The sequence below is a fragment of the Theropithecus gelada genome, chromosome 9, assembly GCF_003255815.1.
Source record: "Theropithecus gelada isolate Dixy chromosome 9, Tgel_1.0, whole genome shotgun sequence".
NCBI lineage: Eukaryota > Metazoa > Chordata > Mammalia > Primates > Cercopithecidae > Theropithecus > Theropithecus gelada.
The window spans coordinates 43,189,836-43,214,183 of record NC_037677.1 but is presented as its reverse complement, the minus strand read 5'-3'; the positions used below and the strand labels follow the sequence as shown (position 1 = coordinate 43,214,183).

The following is a 24,348-nucleotide window of genomic DNA, read 5'->3' as shown; positions in this document are numbered from 1 at the left end:
GCCATGCAGGTGGGCCTGCAGAAGGTAGGTGGTGATACAGCGTTTCCAGTGATAACAGACTCATGGCACTGTTTTCCTGGGGCTGTTGGGGTTGCATGGAGCAGATTCTCACTCAGGCTCACTGTCTTAAGGAGGGACAAATGCTTTTTTATGAATATGCATAGGTCTGTGGGGCTGTGGAGCCTGGGAAATCCGAGGCTGGCGTGGAAGTCTGGGGCCCTCTAGCGGTGGTGGCACATCTTCAGCTCAGTGCCACTCACTGTCCCTATTTCTCTCTGTCCATTTCTGTCCTCACTGCGGTGCTTCCTTTCCTTCCTAGATTTTTTCTCTAAGTTTGACTATTCACCACCTCAGAGGCTGTATTCTATCCCATGACCTCTTGCTGTACTTCTTTCAAATCTAAATTTTCTTGATTATTTTTCTTAATTTACAGTTTCAAGATTAGACCTATTGGGAGCATTCTGTGCTCTACCTCGGCCCCTGGTTGAGCTATGGATTGGTGTCCCCCAATGTCAGGTGGTCTGGACTCCGTTTTATATGAAGAGCTGTGGCAGGGCAGTGAGGTTTTGTGGAACACAGGGAGCATCTGGCACTGTGCATGAGGTTGTGAGGTGGGAGAGAGCTCTTAAATCTACCAGCCTTGGTGATCTCCGGAACTAGGAGAGAGTGCTGGGGAAGCCAGTGCTGGCAGGCCTGGGGCCTCATATTTCTTTGGCATTTGTATGATAACTTGTAGTACTTGGTGTCTTGACTTATGTATGAACTAATTCAATTTAGATGCTTAGAAAATAAATGGCCACTGGACCTGCAGGAGATTAGTAGTGGTGTTCCATAGCCTCAGACATTTCTTACACTTTTATCCACAGATAGGAAAAAAACAGCGATATTTGATTTGTTTTGCCAAGGCTTAGAGGGATCTAATTTGTGTTACTCATTGAGCAGCGGGAAACAGCAGACATTTCTAGGGTTCCTACCTGTCACCGTTCAGGAGACAGTGCACACAGTCCCCTTGGCTCTTCCCTGAACACTGACCAGAGGTCTGTCATTGCAGGCTGGGAGTCCTCCGTCAGCATCAGATCCGGCTCCGGTGTCATCCTTCTCTCGCACTTCTATCACGCCATCCAGCCAGGACATCTGCAGGTAACACTCTGCTTCAGATGCTGCCATGATCAGTGTGCAGCCAGAAATAAGCATTAGTGTCTGTAGGTCCTTGAATTTCCATTTGCTTATTCAGTGTGCCTATGGTCTAAACAGTTGGCCCAGTTTTATGTGTGGTTTGCTCACCAAGTTATCCATGCTAGTCTCATTTCTTCACTATGATGTCTATTCTCTTTTAAAATTGTTTTTACTTTCTGTGCTTTTATCCCACTGTTCTGCATGCAGTTCCAGTGCAGTGTTTTCTGAGTATTGTCACCACAGTTCCGTGCAGTCTGCTGTTGTCTTGAAAGCTCCTCACTGCCAGAGTTCTCTGACACAAGGGTTCACTGTGACAGTTATCTGTAAGGATGCGTCACAGGCATCAGAGAGAAATTCCTTTGGTTCAGAATGGGTCCAGGCCTTGAAGCCTGCTAAGAATACCAAAGCCAGAAGAACACTGAAGTTCTCAAGGTCCCTCAATGATGTGGGTGAGAAGGCGCAGGATACTTCAGAAAGTTTTGCCTATGTGGAAAGAACTTGTTCTGAAAGAAAATTAATACTCCCTCAAGATCCATGTCTCAGAACTAACAGGTTTCATCATAAAGAAAAAAGAACCGTGAACCACAAACCTCTTGGCAATTCCAAACATTCTTGTGTTTCATGCCTTTCTGCCAGTCGCTCAACTGCCTCAGAGGTGGAAGCTGGCAAACGGGGCAGGCCCGGCCTGCTGCTGGAAGAGAAGGCAGATGGCGAGGCCACGTCCCGAAGCCGGCGACTGCTCCGGTACCTGTTCTCACTCTCGCACGGCTCGAGCGCCAGCAGCCTGCACAGGTTCCATGAGCTGGAGAGCTGTGCCGCTCGCCTGCACACTGCCAAGTCCTCCAGCGGGCTGGCAGGGAGTATGGGCTTCTGCTCTGACGAGATGGGAGATGACGATGTCTTTGAGGACAGCACATCTGCAAAACTGAAGAGTAGGGTTCTTCGGGCGCCTCTCTGCTCCACGGAAAAGGACAGCGACCTGGATTGTCCTTCTCCCTTCTCTGAAAAATTACCCCCCATATCTCCTGTGTCCACATCAGGGGATGTCTGCAGGTTGGTTTGCCAGGAAGCGCCATTCTAGCCATCTCTGCTCTCATTGGGAGCCTCATCTTGCTTTAATATGTGAAGTTTCAGGAAAATGAAGTAATAGGAAGTTGTAACCAGTTGTGGGTTGATTGTTTTCTCCAGAAGAATGGAGTATCAGTATCATTTGAAAAAATTTTTATGATGTGAGTCCCAAGATAGTTTCACAAATAGTAAAAGAGGAAGAAGCTGGCTGGGCGTGGTGGCTCACGCCTGTAATCCCAGCACTTTGGGAGGCTGAGGCGGGTGGATCACCTGAGGTCAGGAGTTTGAGATCAGCCTGGCCAACATGGCGAAACCCCGTCTCTACTAAAAATACAAAAATTAGCCGGGCGTGGTGGTGGGCGCCTGTAATCCCAGCTACTCAGGAGGCTGAGGCAGGAGAATTGCTTGAACCCAGGAGGCGGAGGTTGCAGTGAGCTGAGATTGCACCACTGCACTCCAGCCTGGGCAACAAGAGTGAAACTCCGTCTAAAAAAACAACAAAAAAAAAAAAAAAAAAGAGGAAGAAGCTACACATATTAAAGGCCAAGCTGACTCTTCTAAACTAAAAATAAGTAGACTTTGCATGAAGAAACTGGAAGAAAGAAACTAGTATCTCCAGCTTTCCAGCCTGATGGTCCAGATTTTAAGCATTGTTGCATCTCCCAGCCTCTTTTTTAACCCTTGCTCCCCACCCACCCCCAAAAGGTGTGTGGGGACTGGCTGTTCTCCAGTAGCTCCTTCCTTCCTTCCTTTTAACTGGGGTGTAGCCAACCTATGTCCCGTCCTAATTCTGTTTCCCCCCTTTGTCTTCCCTTATGCAGCATCCTTGTCTGGCCTCCATAATTCACTTTTTGTCATGACTCTTGTGCCCTCCTCATTCTGACCTTTCCCCAGTCTCCACTCCTTAGTGCCAACTGTCATCATTTCTAACATTTGGATCAGAGACCCCCTCACTAAAACAAACAGCCTGAGAGCCTGGCTCCTTCCAGAGAACGGGTGCCCCAAACTGTTCTCTAGCTGCTGGAAAAGACCCCTCTGTTTCTTAAAAGCCTGTTAAGTTCCTTCAGGCTAATAGCTACATCTTGGTGCATAATTCTTGGAAATAGAGAGTGCTTTCAAGTTAATTTCTCACTTACTGCTGTTAGTAGTCCCAAGAAAAAGAGATGAAATTGCAGCATCTTGTAATGGTGAGTGTTTGAGGTCTAGGAGAGGTACTGTGATATTTGTTTACTTCCTGAGAGACGACAGAAATACATAGTTGTAGGGTATGAAGGTAAATTCAGTGATAATAGCTAAAAAGCAAATATCATTTAAAGTCACTAGTATTTTTAGAAGTTGGAATGCTGGTTTTATTTTACATAGAAATTTTTCCTCTAATTATTTTACCATCTTATGTTCTCAAAAATGATTCTATGTTGCTTTAAATTCATCTTTCAGTGAAGTTCTCATGTCATATCAAAAAATGACTGCTTTGTCATTTCTTACATCATTTTTTCCTTTCTGTTGCCAAATGCCCTCCAGACTTTCCATGTTGGTGCGGTAAGCTAGAAATTTTTAGTTTGTAGTGATTGTTTTCATTTGTGTTTCTATGTTTTTGTGCCCGTAGTCACTTCTGTAATGTTTGTTTCTGAGTTTCCTTTGGGGGGATTGACCTGCCACTGAAGCATCAGCTTCCCTGTCATGGGACTCTCCTTGGAATGACGGGTTTTCCTTCCACTATAGGATCTGCCACTGTGAAGGAGATGATGAGAGCCCCCTGATCACCCCCTGCCACTGCACAGGAAGCCTCCACTTCGTGCACCAGGCCTGCCTGCAGCAGTGGATCAAGAGCTCTGACACGCGCTGCTGCGAGCTCTGCAAGTATGAGTTCATCATGGAGACCAAGCTGAAACCGCTGAGAAAAGTACGTGGGAGGAAGGGATGCTTCACCCTTCCTGAAACCAGTGACCCCCAGAGAGCTGGTGTCTCAGGTTATGAGGTCATGGCTTGCCTACGTTCATTTCCGTAAAAAGTTGGGGCTGGTGCTTACATTTGCATTGTAGAGATTGTTGTTTCTTGTGCCGATTTTCAAGTCCCCCTCCTCAGGAAGAAGCTCTTTCTGACCATTCATAATCCTTCTTTTCCCTTCAAAGTAAGACTGCTTGCTTGTCGGTGTCAGTCATCTAGCCTTTGACCACAGACTGTTTGTGACATATCTTAGGACCTAATTTTATACGTACTAACTGTTGACGTCCTGCCTTTCTGATTAGGACTGTCTGTTGGAGATTAGTATCTCCTCAGCACCCAGCACAGTGTAGTACACAGTAAATTTATTCGTATACACCCATAAGTATTTGCTGGATGGGAGCGTGAGTAGGTGGATAGGGAAAAGAAAGAAAGCACAAACGTTGCAAGATGTGCAGCTGTCTTCAGAAAGGACCCACAGGCGTTGCATGACACGCAGCTCTCTGGAGACCCATGTCGCTGTGCCCTCTGAGAGGAGCTTTGTCCAAAGCACTGGCTTTCTATTTAAATGTTGACTGTTTCATACATCTCTCTAGATGCCCAGCACAAACAGTTTTGTCTGGAAGAATAAAAGACTGTTCCTATCCCAGAACATTAATATATAAATTGCAAGATAAGTCACATCATCAAGTACTAGCCAATTAAATACTAAACGATGTGCTGGTAGAGCATATCAGTCATTCAGAAAAGGAAATGCTCGTTATAGGCTAGAGTGCTGGGGAAGTGGAGCGATGGTAGCCTCACAGGGTGTTTGGGTTTTAGAGCAGTTCTTGAAGGATTACTAGGATTTGCAGGCAGAGTGAAAGGAGTTTAGAGAGGTCAAGCTGTCTGTGGAGTAAAGCATACCCTAGAAAGGTGAGGGTGAGCATTAACAGGGTGTCAAGCTACGTGTGTTGTAGGAGTAGCAGGAAGCATGGGGCACTGAGGCACTGACTCTGTGTTATAGGTAGGAAGACCAGGGAACTTGCTAGTGTATAAAATCCCAGCAGAAAACAACCAGATGTTAGAGAAGGCTTGTGCAAACTGCTTAAAAAGTTTTGCCCAGTAGAAGCCTTGTAATTTATTGGGTGCCTACTCTATGCTAATCTCTCAATATAGGAAGTCTTTTAGGCTCTATTTTCAACTACCCTGCATAGACCCATCTGGAAAGAGCCTGTGACTAGGGTTGGCAAAGGATATGTGCAGAGTGTTTACACATTGTTCTTTCTCTCTACCTTTATGTGTTTTCTCCCGATTCGGAAACCAGTAAATGAAAAAGAAAGTCTGGCTATTTGGAGTAAATTAATGAGCTCCTAGAGGAGATGGGACTAGCAGAGTCTGCTTGTACCAGGAACTCTTAGCGTCGATTTTGAGCTGTTGCTGCCAAAGTAGCAAGGACCAAAGAGTGAGCGTCTTCTGCCATTCACCTTAACAATGTAGTGTGACCCATCTGCTAGTGTGTTGTGGCATCATCAACCCTCTTCTTCCGCTCGTCCATGCCAGTCAGCGCATCAGGGAGACTTAAAACATAGCACCTGGGTCCTGGGCCAACATACTGTTTTCATTAGGACTGAAATCATAGAATTCTTTATCAGGCCATTTTTTGTCTGCTTGCAAGAATAAGCAGACAAGGGGATTTTTGATGGTAGTTCAACATTCATCTTGATCGCGGCTTCTTTTTATCGCATAGAACGTTGGCTGCACCTGGTACCTGGTTGAAGCCAAGTGGTTTTAGGAGAACAAACTTGTGGGAATGCATCTAGTTTGGGAAGGGAGAAGTGGGGCGGAAAGCCAATCTTACCTGCCTACAATGCTCTCACCCCACCGGAGCCCTTTTCCAGAAGCCTGAGCCTCACACTTTGTGTTGTTTTTCTAGTGGGAGAAGTTGCAGATGACGTCCAGCGAGCGCAGGAAGATCATGTGCTCAGTGACATTCCACATCATTGCTATCACATGTGTGGTCTGGTCCTTATATGTGCTCATTGACCGTACCACCGAGGAGATCAAGCAGGGGCAGGCAACAGGTGAGTTCTCAGGCTGAAGAGCAAGCTCAGCACAGGGGCCAGGATAGCTCACAGGAGTCCTGGGGTCAGAGGATTTTCCAGTCAGCCAAAAACGTCTGGGTTTCTGGAGGAGGGACATCAGTTAGAAGGCAGCAGACCCCTTTTTGGCATTTCTTTTGCTGTGGTGGTAGTTTTTGAAACCCAGTCAGGAGAGTTCATATTCTGGAACATGAGAATCTGCAAACTGCGTCCTGGAAAAGCAGGAAGTAGCTGGGCACTGTCTTCCACTCTTCTTTGACTAAGCAACATTGGATGAGTTGTGAATCCATTGGTCAGTTGTGCAGTCTTGTAGTCCCAGATACTTAGGAGGCTGAGGAATGGAGGATTGCTGGGGGCTCAGGAGTTCAAGGCTGTAGTGTGCCATGATCACACCTGTGAATAGCCACTGCGCTCCAGCCTGGGGAACATATAGCAAGACTGCATCTCTTAAACAACCACAACAACAGAATCAGTTATTATGGGAAGTTCAGAAGTTGTGTTTTTCTTTACTTCAGATCTTAAATAAAATCTAATAGGCTGAGTTTTTCCCTTCCAGGAATCCTAGAATGGCCCTTTTGGACTAAATTGGTGGTTGTGGCCATCGGCTTCACCGGAGGACTTCTTTTTATGTATGTTCAGTGTAACGTGTATGTGCAATTGTGGAAGAGACTCAAGGCCTATAATAGAGTGATCTATGTTCAAAACTGTCCAGAAACAAGCAAAAAGAATATTTTTGAAAAATCTCCACTAGCAGAGCCCAACTTTGAAAATAAACATGGACGTGGAATCTGTTATTCCGACACAAACTCTTCTTGTTGCACAGAGCCTGAAGACACTGGAGCAGAAATCATTCACGTCTGATTGTGTGTGGGTTGTCATTTTCCTGGACATCCATGAAGAGCCGAAGGAAATTGTTTACTGCCAATTGTATACCTTTCTTATGTCCTTTAATAGCATAGACTGGACAGGTGACTATAGTGGCTTCTCTTTTTCTAAACCTTCCGTAGTCTCCTAGAAAATCCTCCTGTGGGCCGGGCATACCTGGGTACTGCCTCTGCCTGGCAGCTCTGTGGGAAGGTGGAAGACCCCACGATGACCTGATGGGGAGCCAGCAGAGTTCCTGCCCATGGTCTTGAGCAGAATGAGAGAATAAAATGCCAATCCCAAGGGAAGAGCAGGAGCAGGGGCGCCCAGGCCCTGATCCGCAGCTGCCTCCAGCTTGCAGCAGTCCCCAGCCTGGAGCAGAGCACTGGGGAATGTCTAGCCACGATGAGAGGATTCCCTCTGCACCACGGTGAACCCCAGGAGATGGTATTGAAACAGACCCCCAAACATAGACTCCTGCGCGCCCTTTGCCGATGCAGCCTCCTCCATGCTCTTGAGCAGGTGGGGCTGTGGTGCTCTGTGATGGCGCGTGATTCACTGAGCAAACAGCACTTTACAGAAGAAAATCTTTATTTTGTAATATGTGTGTCCAGTGGGATTGACACTCAAAAAAAGTCTCATTTAAAAATCTTTCCTTCCTTACCTTTGTATCTCCTTTACATCATGAGAGATCAAAAACCCATTTTGCCTTATATATGCTAAGAAGTGTGGCATTCGTTTTGTTCATAAAATAGATTCATGACTTTAAGACAGGACAAGCAGGCTAGAGGCTTTTTAAATCACAGATCTCATGGGAATTAATGGATGCTAAACGGCAATTAAAGCCTGATTCCTATGCTTTTGGGCCTGTTTTATGACAAGGTGTTATTTCATAGACCTGCCCTGTATGTTTCTTTTTTGTCAACACTGAAAAAGAACAGTGTATGAGATCTAAATGGAAAGAGAGGAAGTGAATAATGATAACAAAACTGAATATTTTAAAAATATTCCTTTATAGTTAAATCTCTCCAGTTGGTGCTGGCTTCACATTGAAAGAGCAGCCATGTGCCACCCTGGCTGGGGTGTGTGCACTGCAGGTTCTCTCTTGCGTGCAAGATGAGCGGTGGCCCACCATGCGGTTTCTGCTCGGGGAGGTTCTGTGGAGTCACTGCCAGGGCCACGAGGCAGGCGGGCTGGCTCTGGGACGAGGGCCAGGTGTGAGCAAACTGCCAGGGTCTGCTGTGCCACTGCTCCCTGGCCACATGCCCGCCCAACTGTTGCCTTAACCGGACTGAACAGACAGGATCGTTCGGGGCCCTTGGCCCCACTCTCAGTCCATTCTGTCATCAGGGATTACCACCTGTACCGTTTTCATAAAACAAAACCAAAATCACTACCATCAAATGGCCTTGTCCTTCTAAAAAGTCTGCTTAAAGTTATGTTTTTAAAACCCAGTTTCCTAGTTCCAGGCAAATAGTTACCTCTGGGAAAGTTGCCGGGGGGCCTGAAACCCAATGTAAGTAGCGCAGATGCTTCCTTTCCAGGCCACTCTCTCACCCAGCCTGCAGGGAGGAGATGGCAGATGCTGGGGGTCCTGCCTTCAGTCTCTCTGGGCCTTAGGTGTTTCGTTTGTCCTGCTAAGGGGATGAAGCAGGCACAAGGTGATTTCTTTGCCTTTCAGAGTGAAAGCCCTGGAGTTCGTTTTGAAGGCCAGGAGGCTGAAGGATCTCCAAGCTATGATGTGGGCTTAAAAGTAGCAGGCTTTATCCTTTTGTCTTCTCCAAGCCAGTGTCTGATTCCTTGGCAGCACAGGTCTTAGTCTGTGGAGTGGCTCTGCTGTGGCCTTCCTCTGGCCAGGCAGGCACTGTCCAGCCATAGCCAGCTCCTGAAAATAGGGCAGCCTCCCCTTTCTCCCAGGCCACATCCAGCCCATGCCTATGTTCACTGTGCCCTGAAGTGCAATTACCCATACCCCTTCTCAGCCTGGGGACCCCAGGCAACCACAGACTGTCCACTCAGGGGAGCTGAATCCCAGGTCAGCCCTGCCAGTGTCCCTTAGGAACTGCCCAGGCAAGGCCCCTGGTTTTGTGTACTTGTTCCTGCCACCCAGCAGTAAATGGGTGTTTCAGGTGAAGACCAGGATAGATTTCCTAAGTGTGAATCCCCAGTTCACAAATGGAACCCCTTATGCTGAACTTGAAAAGCACCAAGACATCCTGTAGATAGGAAAGTAGTTAGGTAGGGACAGCCCCTGGGCAGCCCACCCAGTGTAGCTGGCACCCCACTATGGCAAAGGTGCCTTGATAACTGAGCCCTGTACCCCTCCCATGCCCAACCAGATTCTCATGGGAAGCCCTCTCCCTTCTTTTCTGCCTAACACCATCTCATCATTTCTGGCCTCACTGTGGACAGTCCACACACATTCTTCTTTCCCCTCCTGGTGGGGCACATGGCCACCCTCTTGCCTTTTCTTTTCTTGAAGGTTCTAGTTCAGCTCCTGATTCATCAGACCCTTCTAGCCCCCTGCGTCTAGCAGTGAAGCATGAAGCCTGGCGGGGATGTGGTACTCCTGTCTGGTGTGGCCACCGGCTCTGCCAGTGTTCCTGTAGCCTCGGAAAACTTGCTCTCTCGATTCTTTTGGGTGCTGTGTACTCACCAGCTTCCCCCCCACCCCCCATTTTGCACCTGGCTTTAGTGAAAGGATGGCATTTGGTTGACCCATATAGAAACCCAGAATGAGGTCTCAGGGCCAGGAGGCCTGGTACTTGTAGGCCAGGAAAGGGGAAGAGGCAAGTGTCTGGGGTATCACTAGCCAGCCCTCTCTGATTTGGCCTCTACTCCCCATAAGTCATAGTACCATAAGTAGACTTCTGGCCTCAGCAATTTGGTCTTTGTGCCCAAGTTTATTGTGAGGATTTCCTGAAAACTTTATAAAAGGTCTCTTCCTACTCCAGGCCTCTAATGTTTTTCCCCTTTTTGCTTCAGTCCACTCGCAGTCGTGTAGGCCTAGTTTTCAAACCTGCACATGTGTCCTACCTGGCCACAGGCATGCAGGCCTCAGGTAGCTGGGCCAGTTTGGGAGCCTCAGGTGATGTCTGCATGATCTGGGGCTGCCTCTGCACCCCTGGTGTGGGCTTCAGAGTTGGAGAAGGGCTGGGACCAACCAGGTGAGATCCACACGGCTCTGGATGTGGCTAGAGGCAAATACGCGCTTGAATTGCTTTCCCTTTTGAATCTGGTATGAAACATGCAGTTTCCATTTCTAGCCCAAGGAAAGACCAAAACATAGGGAACTAAAAGCATTTATCTTTGTCTTGGAAGTAGCTGTTGAAGTTGTGCAGTTGATCAATGCAAAGTTAGATGCAATGTTTATAGAAATTGATTGGTAAACCAAATTTACACTGGCATGTGTGGTGTAGTTTCTAAAAGGCACTTCACATTTGAAATTTTTCTTACCTTAGAAAGTTTCTAGTGATCTAAATGTCTAGTTTTGTATTCTTTTGTGTATGTTCACTGGTTCTCAGTATTACCACTTGAAAAATTCTCTGTACAGGGGGGTTTGTGCTATACACTGGGACGTCTCATTGCAGCAATAAAGCCTTTCTTACAAAGGAGTTTTGCCATGGGAGTGTTTTCCTGCAGGGAGACTGGGGATGTTGGCAGGCACTCCAGTTCCCTGACCCCCTTTCCAGGGTTGTCTGGCTTGCACATCCGGAAATAATATGTGGCTCCTGGAGGTATCTGTTTTCCTCAGCCTCCCTCAGACACGTGTGTCGGGGGTGGCCCGGCGGTGTCTGGTTGAGTGTGTGGGATGGGAGTGAAAACAGGCATTTCTCACAGGTGTGCTTGCTTCAGACACCCAGACCCTACCTACGCTCACCACCCTGAGGGAAGATAGACTTGAGTCTGTGTCACCACATGACCGCAGAGCACTTGATTAAGAAGCAGCCTTATCCATAGAAACTCGCTACTGACCCACAGCCCAGCTGAGAAAGCACCAGGGAGACCAGCAGGGTTGCCGGTGACAGCTCTGCCACACTGCATCCCCTGACTCTGGCAAGGCCTCTGAGGGAAGGCAGTGCCACGATCCTCAGACAGCAAACTGCCCACAGGGCTGGGAGTGCTGAGGGCTGGTTGCAGCTTCCCTACCACATGCGTGGCCAGGGTCAGGGGTTGCGCGAGGTGAGGGGAGGGAAGCCAGGCTTGCCCGGATGTGCTGCTGCCTCAGAGGTGATCCACAGAACTCTTCCATTCTGGGCTGCCAGCTGACTTGGGAGCTAGACACAAGGCTGCTTTGCAGAGCCATGGTCACAGCTGTCCCGAGGAGTGGAGGCCTGTGGCTCCAGGTGGGGGACAGGCCCGTAGAGCTGCTGAGCCTGTGTAGGAAGGACTGTGCTTATGGCCAAGAGGAGGTGGGATGGCCCCTGAGCTCTGTGCTGAGAAGGGTGGAACTGAAAGAGGAACCTGCCCCTGTAAGGTGAGGGCGGTGGCTCTCAGGGGGAGCCACTATGCTTTTGGGGAATTTTGGGAGTTTTTCTGAAAGCACACCCGACAGGGTCTGGGTGCGGGCAGGCTTGAGAGGATGTAACCGGCCACACTGATGGGGTACCCTGCCGCGAGGGACTCTCCACAGTCTGTGTCGGGATAGTAAACTCAAAAGCAGCTTTCTGTTTTTGTCAATAAACTTTATTAGCAAACAGCCATGTGCATTCACTTAACATATTATCTACGGTTGATTCACTGCTACAGTGGGCAAAGTTGAATCGTTGGGACAGATTGTATGGCCTACAAAGCCTACAGTATTTACCGTGTGCCCCTTTGTAGGAAAAGCTTGCCAACTCTTTGTCAATGTGAAGGATGTCCCTAGAGTTGCTGGTGCACAGCCTGTGTGATACCTTGATAACAGAGGCGTTGAGTCACTGTCCAGGGCCTTGGAAGTGCCACTGTGACCTACAATCCTGCCACACCTCGGAGTTGGTTGGCCTCGAGAAAGCCAAGAGGCAAGTCCTCACCACTGGGGTATCAGGCTGGTGGGAGGCACATGATCCCTGGGGCTCACCTCGAGCTCAACCAGATGACCAGGGAATGCAGCTGGCTTTTCTTTGGAGAAGAGGGAGTCTCTGATGAAGCATTAAGGAGAGCTTCTGTAAGGTAAAATCAGTACAGTGGAGGGAAAGGCCTATGACAAACCTGTCAGCATGGTGATTAAAAAAAAAGAGATTGGGCCGGGCGCGGTGGCTGAAGCCTGTAATCCCAGCACTTTGGGAGGCCGAGACGGGCGGATCACGAGTTCAGGAGATCGAGACCATCCTGGCTAACACAGTGAAACCCCGTCTCTACTAAAAATACAAAAAAAAATTAGCCGGGCGAGGTGGCGGGCGCCTGTACTCCCAGCTACTCGGGAGGCTGAGGCAGGAGAATGGCGTGAACCCGGGGGGCGGGGCTTGCAGTGAGCTGAGATCCGGCCACTGCACTCCAGCCTGGGCAACAGAGCCAGACTCCGTCTCAAAAAAAAAAAAAGAGATTGAAAATCAACCTGGTTCCTTTCCCAGGGAAAGGCCCCTTGGGACAGTCAGGGGCAGAGGCCCTGTTACAAGGTCCTGCTCCCAGAGTCACAGCTATGCAGTTGAAGGCATCACGCTCATATAGGTAAATATATAGAAAGTACTGTGTGTGTGTGTGTGTGTGTATGATGTATTTTGCTTACTGCATTTACACATTACATCACTTTGCAGCTTGCTTTTTTCATCTAACAACCAGTTTATTTTCTATGTTAGAACACAGGCACCTACCTTATTCTTTCTAACTCATGCAGGATTTCTTTAAATCCTCCTGGATATAGATTTTTAGGTTGTTTGCTAATTTTTGATATTAGAAATAAGGCTGCAGTCCACATCCATGTCATTTATTTTGGTACACTTGGGGGTGTGTGAGGGAGGGAGGGGCACTTCTGAAGATAGATTTCTAGAAGTAGAAAAAAGGTAGATGCATTTGATCTTCTGAGTTGCAAAACTGATCTCTAAAATGATTCACTTACCTTCCTACAGTGAGAATGAATCTTTCTTGAGCCACATCACAAGTGTTATTTTTAAAGTTGTTCCTAAAATGATTGTTACTCCTTTGTATGTCACTGAAGTTTTACTCTCCATTTCTCAGATATATGAAATTGAGCATTGCTTGTTTACTGCCTATTTACTCCTGTCCCTACGCATGTAGAGCCCCCCAATTATCAATATCCCCCCCACAGTGGTGCATTTATTACAATCCATGAGCCTACACTGACTCATCCTCATCCAAAGTCCATAGTTCAAGGTTCACTCTTGGTGTTCTACATTCTGTGAATCTGGACATGTATCCAACACTATAGTGTCATACAGAGTTGTGTTACTGCCCTAAAAATCCTCTGTGCCCTGCCTATTCATCCCTCCCACTGCCCTAGCCCCTGGCAGTCTTTTTACTGTCTCCACAGTTTTGCCTTTTCTGCAATGTTGTATCTTTGGAATCTTATAATATGCACCCTTTTCAGAGGGACTTATTTTAGTGATGCACACTTAAGTTTCTTCCACGTCTTTTCATGGCTTGATAGCTCATTTCTCTTTAGTACTGAATAATATTTCCATTGTCTGGATATACCAGTTTATTTATTTACTCACCTACCAAAGGGCATCTTTGGTTGCTTCCAAGTTTTGACAATTATGAACAAAGCTGCTCTAGACATCCATATGAAGGTTTTTGTGGGGACGTAAGTAAATACCAAAGAGTGCGATTGCTGGATGATGTGGTAAGAGTATATTTAGTTTTGTAAGAAACTGCCAAGTTGTCTTTCTAAGTGGCTCTACCGTTTTGCATTCCCTCCAGTTCCTATTGCTCCACATCCTCCTCCATGTTTGGTGCTGTCAGTATTCTCAATTTTGGCCATTCTAATATGTATTTAGTGGTATCTCGTTATTGTTCTAATTTGCATTTCCCTGATAACATATAATGTGCGGCTTTTTTTTTTTTTTTTTTTTTTTTTTGAGATGGAGTTTCACTCTTGTTGCCCAGGCTGGAGTGCAATGGCGCAATCTTGGCTCACTGCAACCTCCACCTCCCAGGTTCAAGCGATTCTCCTGCCTCAGCCTCCCAAGTAGCTGGGATGACAGGCATGCACCATCATGCCTGGCTAATTTTATATTTTTAGTAGAGACAGGTTTTTCCATGTGGACAAAGCTGGTCTCAAACTCCCAACCTCAGATGATCCGCCCACCTCGACCTCCCAAAGTGCTGGGATTACAGGCGTGAGCCACCACGCCCCCAGCTGTGCAGCTTCTTTTCACATACTTACTTGCCATTTGTAGATCTTCTTTTGTTTGTTAAAGTCTTTGGCCCATTGTTCAATCAGATTGTTTCCTTACTGTTAAGTTTAAGAGGGCTTTGTATATTTTAAGTAACAGTCTTTTATCAGTTGTGTCTTTGCAAATATTTCCTCCCTCTCCTAATGTGGTCTTTTGCAGAGCAGAAGGTTTTAATTTTAATTAAGACTAACTTACCAATTATTTCTTTCATGGACCATGTTTTTGGTGTTATATCTAAGAAGTCATAGCCATACCTAGGTCATCTAGGTTTTATCCTATGTTATGGGAGTTTTATAGTTTTGAATTTTACATTTAGATCTATAATCCATTTTGAGTTAATTTTTGTGAAGAGCATAAGGTCTGTATCTAGATTCATGCTTGTTTGTTTTTGCATGTAGATATCCAGTTGTTCCTGCACCATTTGTTGAAAAGGCAATCTTTGCTCCATTGTAGTGTCTGTGCTACTTTGTCAAAGATCAGTTGACTGTATTTATGAAGGTCTATTTCTGGGCTTTCTATTCTGTTCCATTGATCTATTTGTCTATTCTTTCACCAGTATGGCACTATTTTGATTACTGTAGCTTTATAGTAAGTCTTGGAGCTGGGTAGTATCCATTTTCCAAATTTGTTGTTTTCCTACTATATTGTTGTGTTAGCTGTTCTGGGTCTTTTGCTTCCGTATCTAAACTTTAGAGTAAGTTTGTCAATATCCACAACATAACTTGCCGAAATTTTGGTTAGGATTGCATTAAATCTATAAGTCAAGTTTTGAAGGACTGACATCTTGACAATATTGAGTCTTTCTGGGGAATATTTACTTATATCTGTTTATTTAGTTTCTCTTTGATTTCTGTCATCAGGGTTGCAGTTTTCCTCATAAAGATCTTGTATGTATTTTATTAGATTTAAACCTAAGTATGTATTTTTGGAATGTTAATGTAAACAGTACTTTGTTTTGAATTTCAATTTCCACTTCTTCATTACTGGTGAATAAGAGAGTGACTGACTTTTGTATATTAACCTTGTATCTTACAACCTTACTGTAACCACTTATTAGTTCCTAGGAGTTTATTTGTCCATTCTTTTGGATTTTCTACATAGATGAGCATGTCATCTGTTTTATTTCTTACTTCCCATTACGTATACCTTTTATCTCCTTTTCTTGTCTTACTGCATTAGGTAGGATTTCATGGTTTTTCAACATTTTATTATAAAAATTTTTAAACATAAAAAAGTTTAACTACATAGTAAGAATATATATAAACCCTAGAATCTACAATTAACATTGTTATCTGTATGCTTTACCACAGATTTCCATCTATTAATCACTCTATTCACCCATCAACTTAGGTTTTTATGTATTTCAGAGTCAACTGCAGCCATAATTATACTTCACCACAAAAGTTTCAGCATGCATATCATTCACTAGAGTTCAGTATTTGCTCATGGTTCTTTTTGATTTTGGGTTAATATTTACATACGGTGAAATGCATACATCTGAAGTGTACCATTTGATGACTATTGATAAATGTATCTATCTAGGTAACCTAAACCCCTATCCAAATATAGAACATTATCCCAATCCTGAAAACTTCTTGTTTTTTTTTTTTTGGAGACGAAGTCTTGCTCTTGTCCACCAGGCTGGAGTGCGATGGCACGATCTCGGCCCACTGCAGCCTCCGCCTGGGTTCAAGTGATTCTCCTGCCTCTGCCTCTCGAGTAGCTGGGATTACAGGCACCTACAACCACTCCCGGCTAATTTTTTGTATTTTTAGTAGAGATGGGGTTTCACCGTTTTGACCAGGCTGGTCTCAAACTCCTGACCTCAGGTGATCTGCCTGCCTCAGCCTCCCAAAGTGCTGGGATTACAGGCATGAGCCTCTGTATCTGGCCCCTGAAAACTTCTTAATGCTGCTTTCTAGTCCACCCCTGTCCCCATCCCCACTCCCACCAAAATCAAACCCTGTTCTTCTTTCTTTCCCACCAGAGATTGGTTTTAGCCTGCTCCCAAACGTAATTGTAAGTCATACAGTATATACACTCTTTTGTGTAATGATTTTTTTCAGTCAGCATGTTTTTGAAATTCATCCATGCTATTGTATCAGTTATCTTGTTCCTTTTTATTGTTGAATAATACTCCATCGCATGACTGTACCTTTCTTCATCCGTTTTCTTATTACTAGATACTTCAACTATTTCCAGTTTTTTTGGCTATTATGAAGTGGTAAGAATATTTTTGTGGACATATGTTTTTATTTCTCTTAATTACCTGGGAATGGAATGCTGTTTCAGAGAGGGTAGGGATATGTTTAGCTTTATAATAAACTGTGAGATGTTTTTCCAAAGCAGGAGCACCATTTTACATTCCCACCAACACTGTGTGAAGGTTCAGTTACTCCATATCCTTGCCATACATTTGGTGTTGTCAATCATGACCTTTTTTGACATTCTGGATATAGATTAGTAGTTGTAGTAGTAGTCTAGATTTGTAGTTGTATTTCATTGTGATTTTAATTTGCATTTTTTTAACGACTAATGATGTTGAGCATCTTTCCATGTACTTATTTGCCATTTGCAAGTCTTATCTGTTTCTTTATATCAAGGGCCAGAAAATGCCAGCCCACTGACCAAATGTAGTCCATGGCCTGTTTTTGTAAGGCTCTTGAGGTAGGTTGTTTTAAAAATGGCGATCATTAAAAAGGCAACAACAGATGCCGGCGAGGCTGTAGAGAAATAGGAACACTTTTACCCTGTTGGTGGGAGTGTAAGTTAGTTCAGCCATTGTGGAAGATGGTGTGGTGATTCCTCCAGGATTTAGAACTAGGAATACCATTTGACCCAACAATCCCATTACTGGGTATATCCCCAAAGGATTTTAAATTATTCTACTATGAAGACATGCACTCATATGTTTATTGCAGCACTAATTACAATAGCAAAGACTTGGAACCAACCCAAATGCCCATTAATGATAGACTGGATAAAGAAAATGTGGCACATACACACCATGGAACACTATGCAGCCATAAAAAAGAATGAGTTCATGTCCTTTTCAGGGACACAGATGAAGCTGGAAGCCATCATTCTCAGCGAACTAACACAGGAAAAGAAAACCAAACACTGCATGTTCTCACTTATGAGTGGAAGTTGAACAATGAGAACACATGGACACAGGAAGGGGAACATCACACACTGGGGCCTGTCGGGGTTTGGGGGGCAAGTGGGGGAAGAGCATTAGGACAAATGCCTAATCCATGTGGGGCTTAAAACCCTAGATGAGGGGTTGATAGGTGCAGCAAACCACCATGGCACATGTATACCTGTGTAACAAAGCTGCACCTTCTGCACATGTATCCCAGAACTTAAAGTAAAAAAAAAAAAAAAAAAAAAAAAAGAATATGACAACAAATTGTATGTGGCCTGAAAAACCTTAAATATCTGACAGAAAAAAATTCTGCTTCTATTATGCATTTATAGTGTATATCTTACATATAGCATATTGTTGGGCATTAATTTTTTAAATGCATTATGATAATCTCTTTTAGTTTTGAGTTTTTAGTCCATTAACATTTGATGGGCCAGGTGTGATGGCTTATGCCTGTAGTCCTAGCACTTTGGGTGACTGAGGTGGGAGGATCACTTGAGCCTAGGAGTTGGAAACCAGCTTAGGCAACATAGGGAGACCCTGTTTCTACAAAAACTAAATTAAAAATTTTAAAACATTTGATATCATTATTGATAAGGCTAGAGTTATGTCTACGATTTTATTATTTGATTTTTGTTTTTACCTCTGTTTTTATTTCTCTGTTCCTTTCTCCCATCTTCATTATTTATGAATTTTTAGAATTCCATTTTAAGTCCTTGATTGCTTTTTATCTATATTGCTTTAAATTATTTTTAGTGGTTGCTCTAGGGATTATAATCTAACTCTCTAAATTTTTACAAACTACCTAGAATTAATACTGTACCACTTGATATAAAATGTAGAAACCATGTAACAGAGTAAGTCCGTTTACTACCCATTGTCTTTTATGCCATCTTCATGTGTATTATATTTACATGCATTATAAATACCACATGACAATATTATAATACTTGCTTTAAATAGTTATATATATTTTAAAGAAATTAAGAAGGGGAAAAGTCTTTTGCATTTTCCAAATATCTACCACTTCTGGTTTTATTCATTCCTTCCTGAGGATCTGAGTTTCCATCTAGCATTTCCCTTCAGCCTGAAGAATTTCCTATAGCATGTTTTTGTGGTGCAGATCTGTTGGTGACAGATTCTCTTAGTTCTATGTTACCTGAAATTTTTGTTTTCATACTTGAAGGATATTTTTGCTGGTTACAGAATTCTGTGTTGGTAAATTTTTTTTCTTTTAATGCTTTAAAAATACTGTTCTACTATATTTTGGCCCCACACAGTTTCTGATTAAAAGTTAGCTGTAGGGCTGGGTGCGGTGGTGCATGTCTGTAATCCCAGCACTCTGGGATGCCAAGGCAGGTGGATCACCTGAGGTCAGAAGTTCAAGACCAGCCTGACCAACATGGTGAAACCCTTCCTCTACTAACTACAAAAAATTAGCCGGGTATGGTGGCGCATGCCTGTAATCCCAGCTATTTGGGAGGCTGAGGCAGGAGAATCGCTTGAACCCAGGAGGCAGAGGTTGCAATGAGCCGAGATCCACCATTGCACTCCAGCCTGGGCAACAAGAGCAAAACTCTGTCTAAAAAATAAATAAATAAATAAAAGTTAGCTGTAATTCACATTTTTGTTATACTCTATGTGTTATGTTTTGCTGCCTTTGAGATTTTTCTCTTTAATTCTGGTTTTGAGCAGTTTAACTCTGAATTATGTAGGTATGGTTTTCTTTGTATTTATTTTAGTTGGGTTTGGCTGAGCTTCTTGAAGCTTTAAATTGACATCTTTCACTAAATTCAGGGAAATTTTGGCCTTGGTCTCCTCAGATATTTGTTCTGCCTCATTCTCTTTCATCTTCCCTCTCCGAAGACTTCAATTATATGTATGCCAGTTGTTTTGATATTGCTTCATAGATCTCTGTGGCTCTGTTTATTTAAAAAAATTATCTCTGTACTTCTGACTGGATCATTTCTATTGCTGTATCTTCAAGTTCACTTTCTCTTTACCCCATCATCTCTGCTCTGTTATTCAGTTATTTTTTCAGTCCACTTATTTTTTTCCTCTGATATTTTTTAGTTCTAGGATTTTCATCTTCTTTTCCTTCTTATGACGCATAATTTATTGTTGATATTTCCAACCCTTTCATAAATTGGAGCATATTTCCTTTAACTCACTGAGCACAAATAGGAAAACTAAAATAATTGTCTGCTAATTCCAACATCATCTTGGGATTGGTCTCTGTTGATTATCTTTTCCTTTGAGAATAGGTAACATTTTCCTAATTCTTTCTATGGTGAGTAATTTTGGATTATGTTCTGGCTATTATGAATGTTATTTTGTAGAGATTCTTATATTATTATATTCTTCCAAAGAGTGTTGATGTTTCTCTTTTTCTTTTTCTTTTCTTTTTCTTTTTTTCCTTTTTTGAGATTGAGTTTCACTCTGTTGCCCAGGCTGGGGTGCAGTGGTGTGATCTCGGCTCACTGCCACCTCCGCCTCACAGGTTCAAGTGATTTTTTGGCCTCAGCTTCCTGAGTAGCTGGGACTACAGGCATGCACCACCATGCCTGGCTTTTTTTTTTTTTTAGACAGAGTCTCTCTGTGTTGCTCAGGCTGGAGTGCAGTGGCACAATCTTGGCTCACTGCAACCTCCGCCTCCCAGGTTCAAGCAATTCTCCTGCCTCAGCTTCCCAAGTAGTCACCAGCTAATTTTTGCATTTTTAGTAGAGACAGGGTTTCACCATGTTGGCCAGGATGGTCTCAGTCTCTTGACCTTGTGATCCACCCGCCTCAGCCTCCCAAAGTGCTGGGATTACAGGCTTGAGCCACCACGCCTGGCCTCGTGGCTAATTTTTGTATTTTTAGTAGAGATGGGGTTTCACCATGTTGGTCAGACTGGTCTCGAACTCCTGACCTCAAGTGATCTGCCTACCTTGGCCTCCCAAAGTGCTGGGATTACAGTCGTGAGCCATCGTGCCCGCCCGTGATTTTTTTATTCAAGCAAGCAGTTAACTTAGTTGATCTCAAACTGCAAACTATTTGAAAGTTCAAATATCACTTTGGTTGTGTTATGATGTGAATGCATGTATCCTTCCAAAAATCATGTGCTGGAACTTAAACCCCAAGGTGATGGCCTTAGGAGGAGGGGCCTTTTGGGAAATGATCAATTTATGAGGGTTCTGCCCTCATGAATGGATTGATGTCCTTACAAAAGAGGCTTTAGAGAATGTTCGCCCTTTTTTGCCCTTCTGCTGGGTGAGGACACAGCATGGAGGGCACCCTCATGGGAGCAGACACTGATCCCTCCCTTACCAGACACCGAAACTGCTAGTGCCTCATCTTAGACTTCCACCCTCCAGAACTGTGAGGAATCAATTTCTGTTCTGTATAAATGACCCAGTCTGAGGTGTTTTATTATAGCAGCACAAACAAAGTAAGACAGGCTGTTTTATCCTAAATTGGGCTGTTTGTAGTTTGCCTTATGTACACGTATCTTAGGGGTCATCCAGAGGTTTAGACAGTCTATGCACAGAATGTGGGATTCTCGCTCTCCTGTGGTAGCAGTGGGGCTGTGCTACTCAGATACCCTGCCCCAGGGAACCAGAAGGACCAGCTGCAGAGAACATAATGACTGAGGATCTCACCTGCCACACGTTTGGATCCACTGTGGGGTTCATGCCAAACCATAACTGTCATTTCTGCCAGATGTAAGATTTCTGTAATGGTGACTTTGAGGACTCTTCATTAGCTGGCATGAGACTTTCAGAGGTGCTCTGCCGTCTGAAGCCTTTCCAACCCAATCCTCCTGTCTCTCTTTTGCTCATGTCAGACCTGCTTCACCACCCCTGCCTACTCCTATTCATTTCTCCTCTCTCCTTGACCACACAGCCTTGTTCTAAAAGCTGGTATGTTCATTCTCACAGTGGCATGGAGCTGAATGCCTCAACCATGGCTATACGTTTATGTCACCTGTCCCGAAGATCATTCATAAGTGTGGTGGGCAATTCTCCAAGGGATGGCAGGGAGGCTGTGGCATTAAGGGGCTGGACCTCAGTCTCTAGTACCCACTCCAATAGTCAGGTCTCCTCAGAAGGCCTTGTGGCTTCAGGAATGCAGGCATACCTCCCCTCATGCCATGCTGGCCCTGTAGAAGCCTTTACCCAGACACTGAGCTGCTGGCCTGCCACACTGGAAGCACCTTCCAGAGACATGGGAGACCCTGACGACATGATTCTGAAGCCAGGGGCTGGAGGGCTGGGAATTGGGCATGTGAGCACAGGGGGAGAATGGGTCACCATGCCCAGGCTCAGAGCTGGCTCTGCTATTTGGGCCTGGGGAAAGAGAATGCATTTTTATTTATTTACTTTATTTATTATTTGAGACAGAGTCTCACTCTATTGCCCAGGCTGGAGTGCAGTGATGCGACATCCACTCACTGCAACCTCTGTCTCCCAGGTTCAAGCAATTTTCCTGCCTCAGCCTCCCGAGTAGCTGGGATTACAGGTATCTGCTACTATGCCCGGCTAATTTTTGTATTTTCAGTAGAGATGGGGTTTCACCATGTTGGCCAGGCTGGTCTCGAATTCTGACCTCAAATGATCCACCCACCTTGGCCTCCCAAAGTGCTGGGATTACAGGCGTGAGCCACCGTGCCCTGCCCATTTTTATTTTTTATGTCATGTTAAGAACCCTGCCTCAGGAAAAAATAAACCCCCAGCTCCCAAGACAATCCCTAATATCCATTAGCGAGGTGCCATGCCAGGAGGAAAAGAAGGGAACAGCTGAGTGCTGGTGCCTTATGCCAGCCCTGGGGCATAGACATAAATAAAGTGGGTTTTCTGTCCTCCCAGGGGCTCCTATCCCAAGGGAGAGACCACAGAGAGGGCAACAACAGAGGTTCTGACAAATCCGGGGAAGAGACAGGAACCAAGGATGCCTTCCCAGAGGTGCTGGCATCTGGGATGTGTTCCAAAGAGAGCAGATACTGCTTGGGGGAGAAAGCACCTTCTATCCAGACTTGGGTGGGGAGGCTTTTGCCTTGATAAAATCACGGTGACTATGGCTTTTTTTTTTCTCTTGGTGTAGGAGATGGCAATGAGCTGTTTGGGGTGACTGGAACATAGCACGTGGAACAAGACCTGTTTTAAATGAACCGCTTTATTTTTATGGCAACCAATTCTTAATTCATTCAATAATAATTGAATTGGGTACCCACTATGTGCAAGGAATTGGACTAAGCACAAATAGAACAGAAAATAATCATCCAATGTCTCCAACAAGAACAGACATCTATCAGTGGTTGTGATGTGTTATTGCTGCTTGGTGTGGAAATGCTGAGCTGGGTGTGGACAGGACACTGTGCAGTCCTGCTCTGCGTAGAATGGGTTCCTATGGTGTTTACACTTTGCTCAATCTATGGGGTTCCCTGAAGATCAAAGAATAAACAGAAAGGTACTAGCCTCGGAAGAAGAGACGTGACTGCCAAGAGGCCTGGCCAGACAGCCTGCCAGGCAGGCTGGAGTCCGGCTGGCTGGGGCAGCTGGCCTTCCCATAGTGAGACTGGCAGTGTGCTCAGATGGCCACACTGTTTGGAATCCGATCTGGAGACAAGTAGTAATATGGCAGCTGCTTCTTCTTGTTGCGCTCAGCAATCACGCTGACAATGGCCTCGAGGTTCTTGCGGAATCGGGCTATAGCCTCCTTCACAGGCTTCTCGATAAAATGCTCTTCTGGGTACATGCCCAGGAACAGCTGAGGGCCCAGAAATGGTTACACACATAGGTCAATCTGCTACCCGTGTAAACTGACAGGCCTGTCTCATCCCAAGGGGCCAGCCACCCTTCGGGAGATAAGGAGGGAGCATCTATTCGCCTGCCCATATTCACCCTCTGCTGCCTGACAAGAGGGCCTTGGGAAGGCAAGTGTGGTCGCCTCCTATCTGCTTCCCTAAGGAAGGCTCCAGAGCTGGGCTTCATGGATAAGTGGGAAAATAACTGCCTGCTGCCAGGTGGTTACAAGATGATGCAGATGAAGCTGGAGGGTGCTGGTGGTTGCAGCCATGGTATCCTGCTCTCTCGGGCCACCCCTACGCAGCACTCCCACCTCCCATCAGGGGCGCTGGGGCCAGTGCTGGCCTCTCCAGCCCAGGAAGGCAGAAGGCAGGCCAGGGAGCCTGAAGGGGTGGCTGCCCTGTTGGGGTGCTGTGCTTATTTGCATGCTCACACAGATGTCTGCAGGGTAGAGCTAGACATCATTTTAAAAAACTACTGTATTGGATTAAGATCACAAAGCTTCTGAGCTGGAAAGGTCCAAGAAACATAGGCTACTGATAATGGGATTTGGATTTAGTCTGTGGAGGGCAATTCAGTCTCAATATTCTTTGACCAAGGAATTTGTCTGCTAGGAATGTGTCCGGTCATACTGAACACGTGTGCAAAGGCACAAAAACAAGGATGTCCAGTGAGGGACCAACACATTAGCCGGGAACAAGTCAGAGGCCCAGCAGTCTGGAGCAGGTTGGACCCGAGCGGCCATTCTGTGCAGTACTGAGCTACCCCAAAGCGAGTGCATCCACCAAGACACACCAGATTCGGTTGTTAGATTAAATGAGATGCACATGTCCTGAAGGAACCCAGGAAACTCTTGGTCATTCCTTCTGGAGTACCAGGGAAAAACACATGTGCAAGAGCTTTGTCAATAGCTGGGGGGAGGGGGTGTCACACACGACCCTCTGGTGACA

General features: G+C 45.2%; 2 protein-coding genes and 1 long non-coding RNA gene across 9 annotated transcripts in view; 2 read left to right on the top strand and 1 right to left on the bottom strand.

Moving 5' to 3' along the window:
- Positions 1–10,739, top strand: part of MARCH8 (membrane associated ring-CH-type finger 8) — a 144,655-nt gene extending 133,916 nt beyond the window's left edge. For 2 of the 4 annotated variants that reach the window (XM_025397905.1, XM_025397903.1), the window contains 5 exons: positions 1,052–1,140; positions 1,384–2,229; positions 3,967–4,147; positions 6,104–6,251; positions 6,826–10,739. In XM_025397905.1, the coding sequence (XP_025253690.1) occupies positions 1,052–1,140; positions 1,384–2,229; positions 3,967–4,147; positions 6,104–6,251; positions 6,826–7,130 (1,569 nt within the window). In that variant the 3' untranslated portion in view covers positions 7,131–10,739. The remainder of the gene's footprint in view (positions 1–1,051; positions 1,141–1,383; positions 2,230–3,966; positions 4,148–6,103; positions 6,252–6,825) is intronic. The other 2 variants (XM_025397907.1, XM_025397906.1) reach the window with 1 other exon arrangement.
- A 1,463-nt stretch (positions 10,740–12,202) lies between these two features.
- LOC112632145 lies at positions 12,203–24,296 on the top strand. Its single transcript, XR_003121266.1, has 3 exons — positions 12,203–12,284; positions 12,686–12,782; positions 24,013–24,296. It is a non-coding gene; the product is annotated as an uncharacterized LOC112632145 (long non-coding RNA).
- The window catches only part of ALOX5 (arachidonate 5-lipoxygenase), a 60,732-nt gene continuing 59,134 nt past the window's right edge, over positions 22,751–24,348 (bottom strand). For all 4 annotated transcript variants that reach the window (XM_025397888.1, XM_025397892.1, XM_025397890.1 and 1 more), the window contains one exon: positions 22,751–23,360. In XM_025397888.1, the coding sequence (XP_025253673.1) occupies positions 23,181–23,360 (180 nt within the window). In that variant the 3' untranslated portion in view covers positions 22,751–23,180. The remainder of the gene's footprint in view (positions 23,361–24,348) is intronic.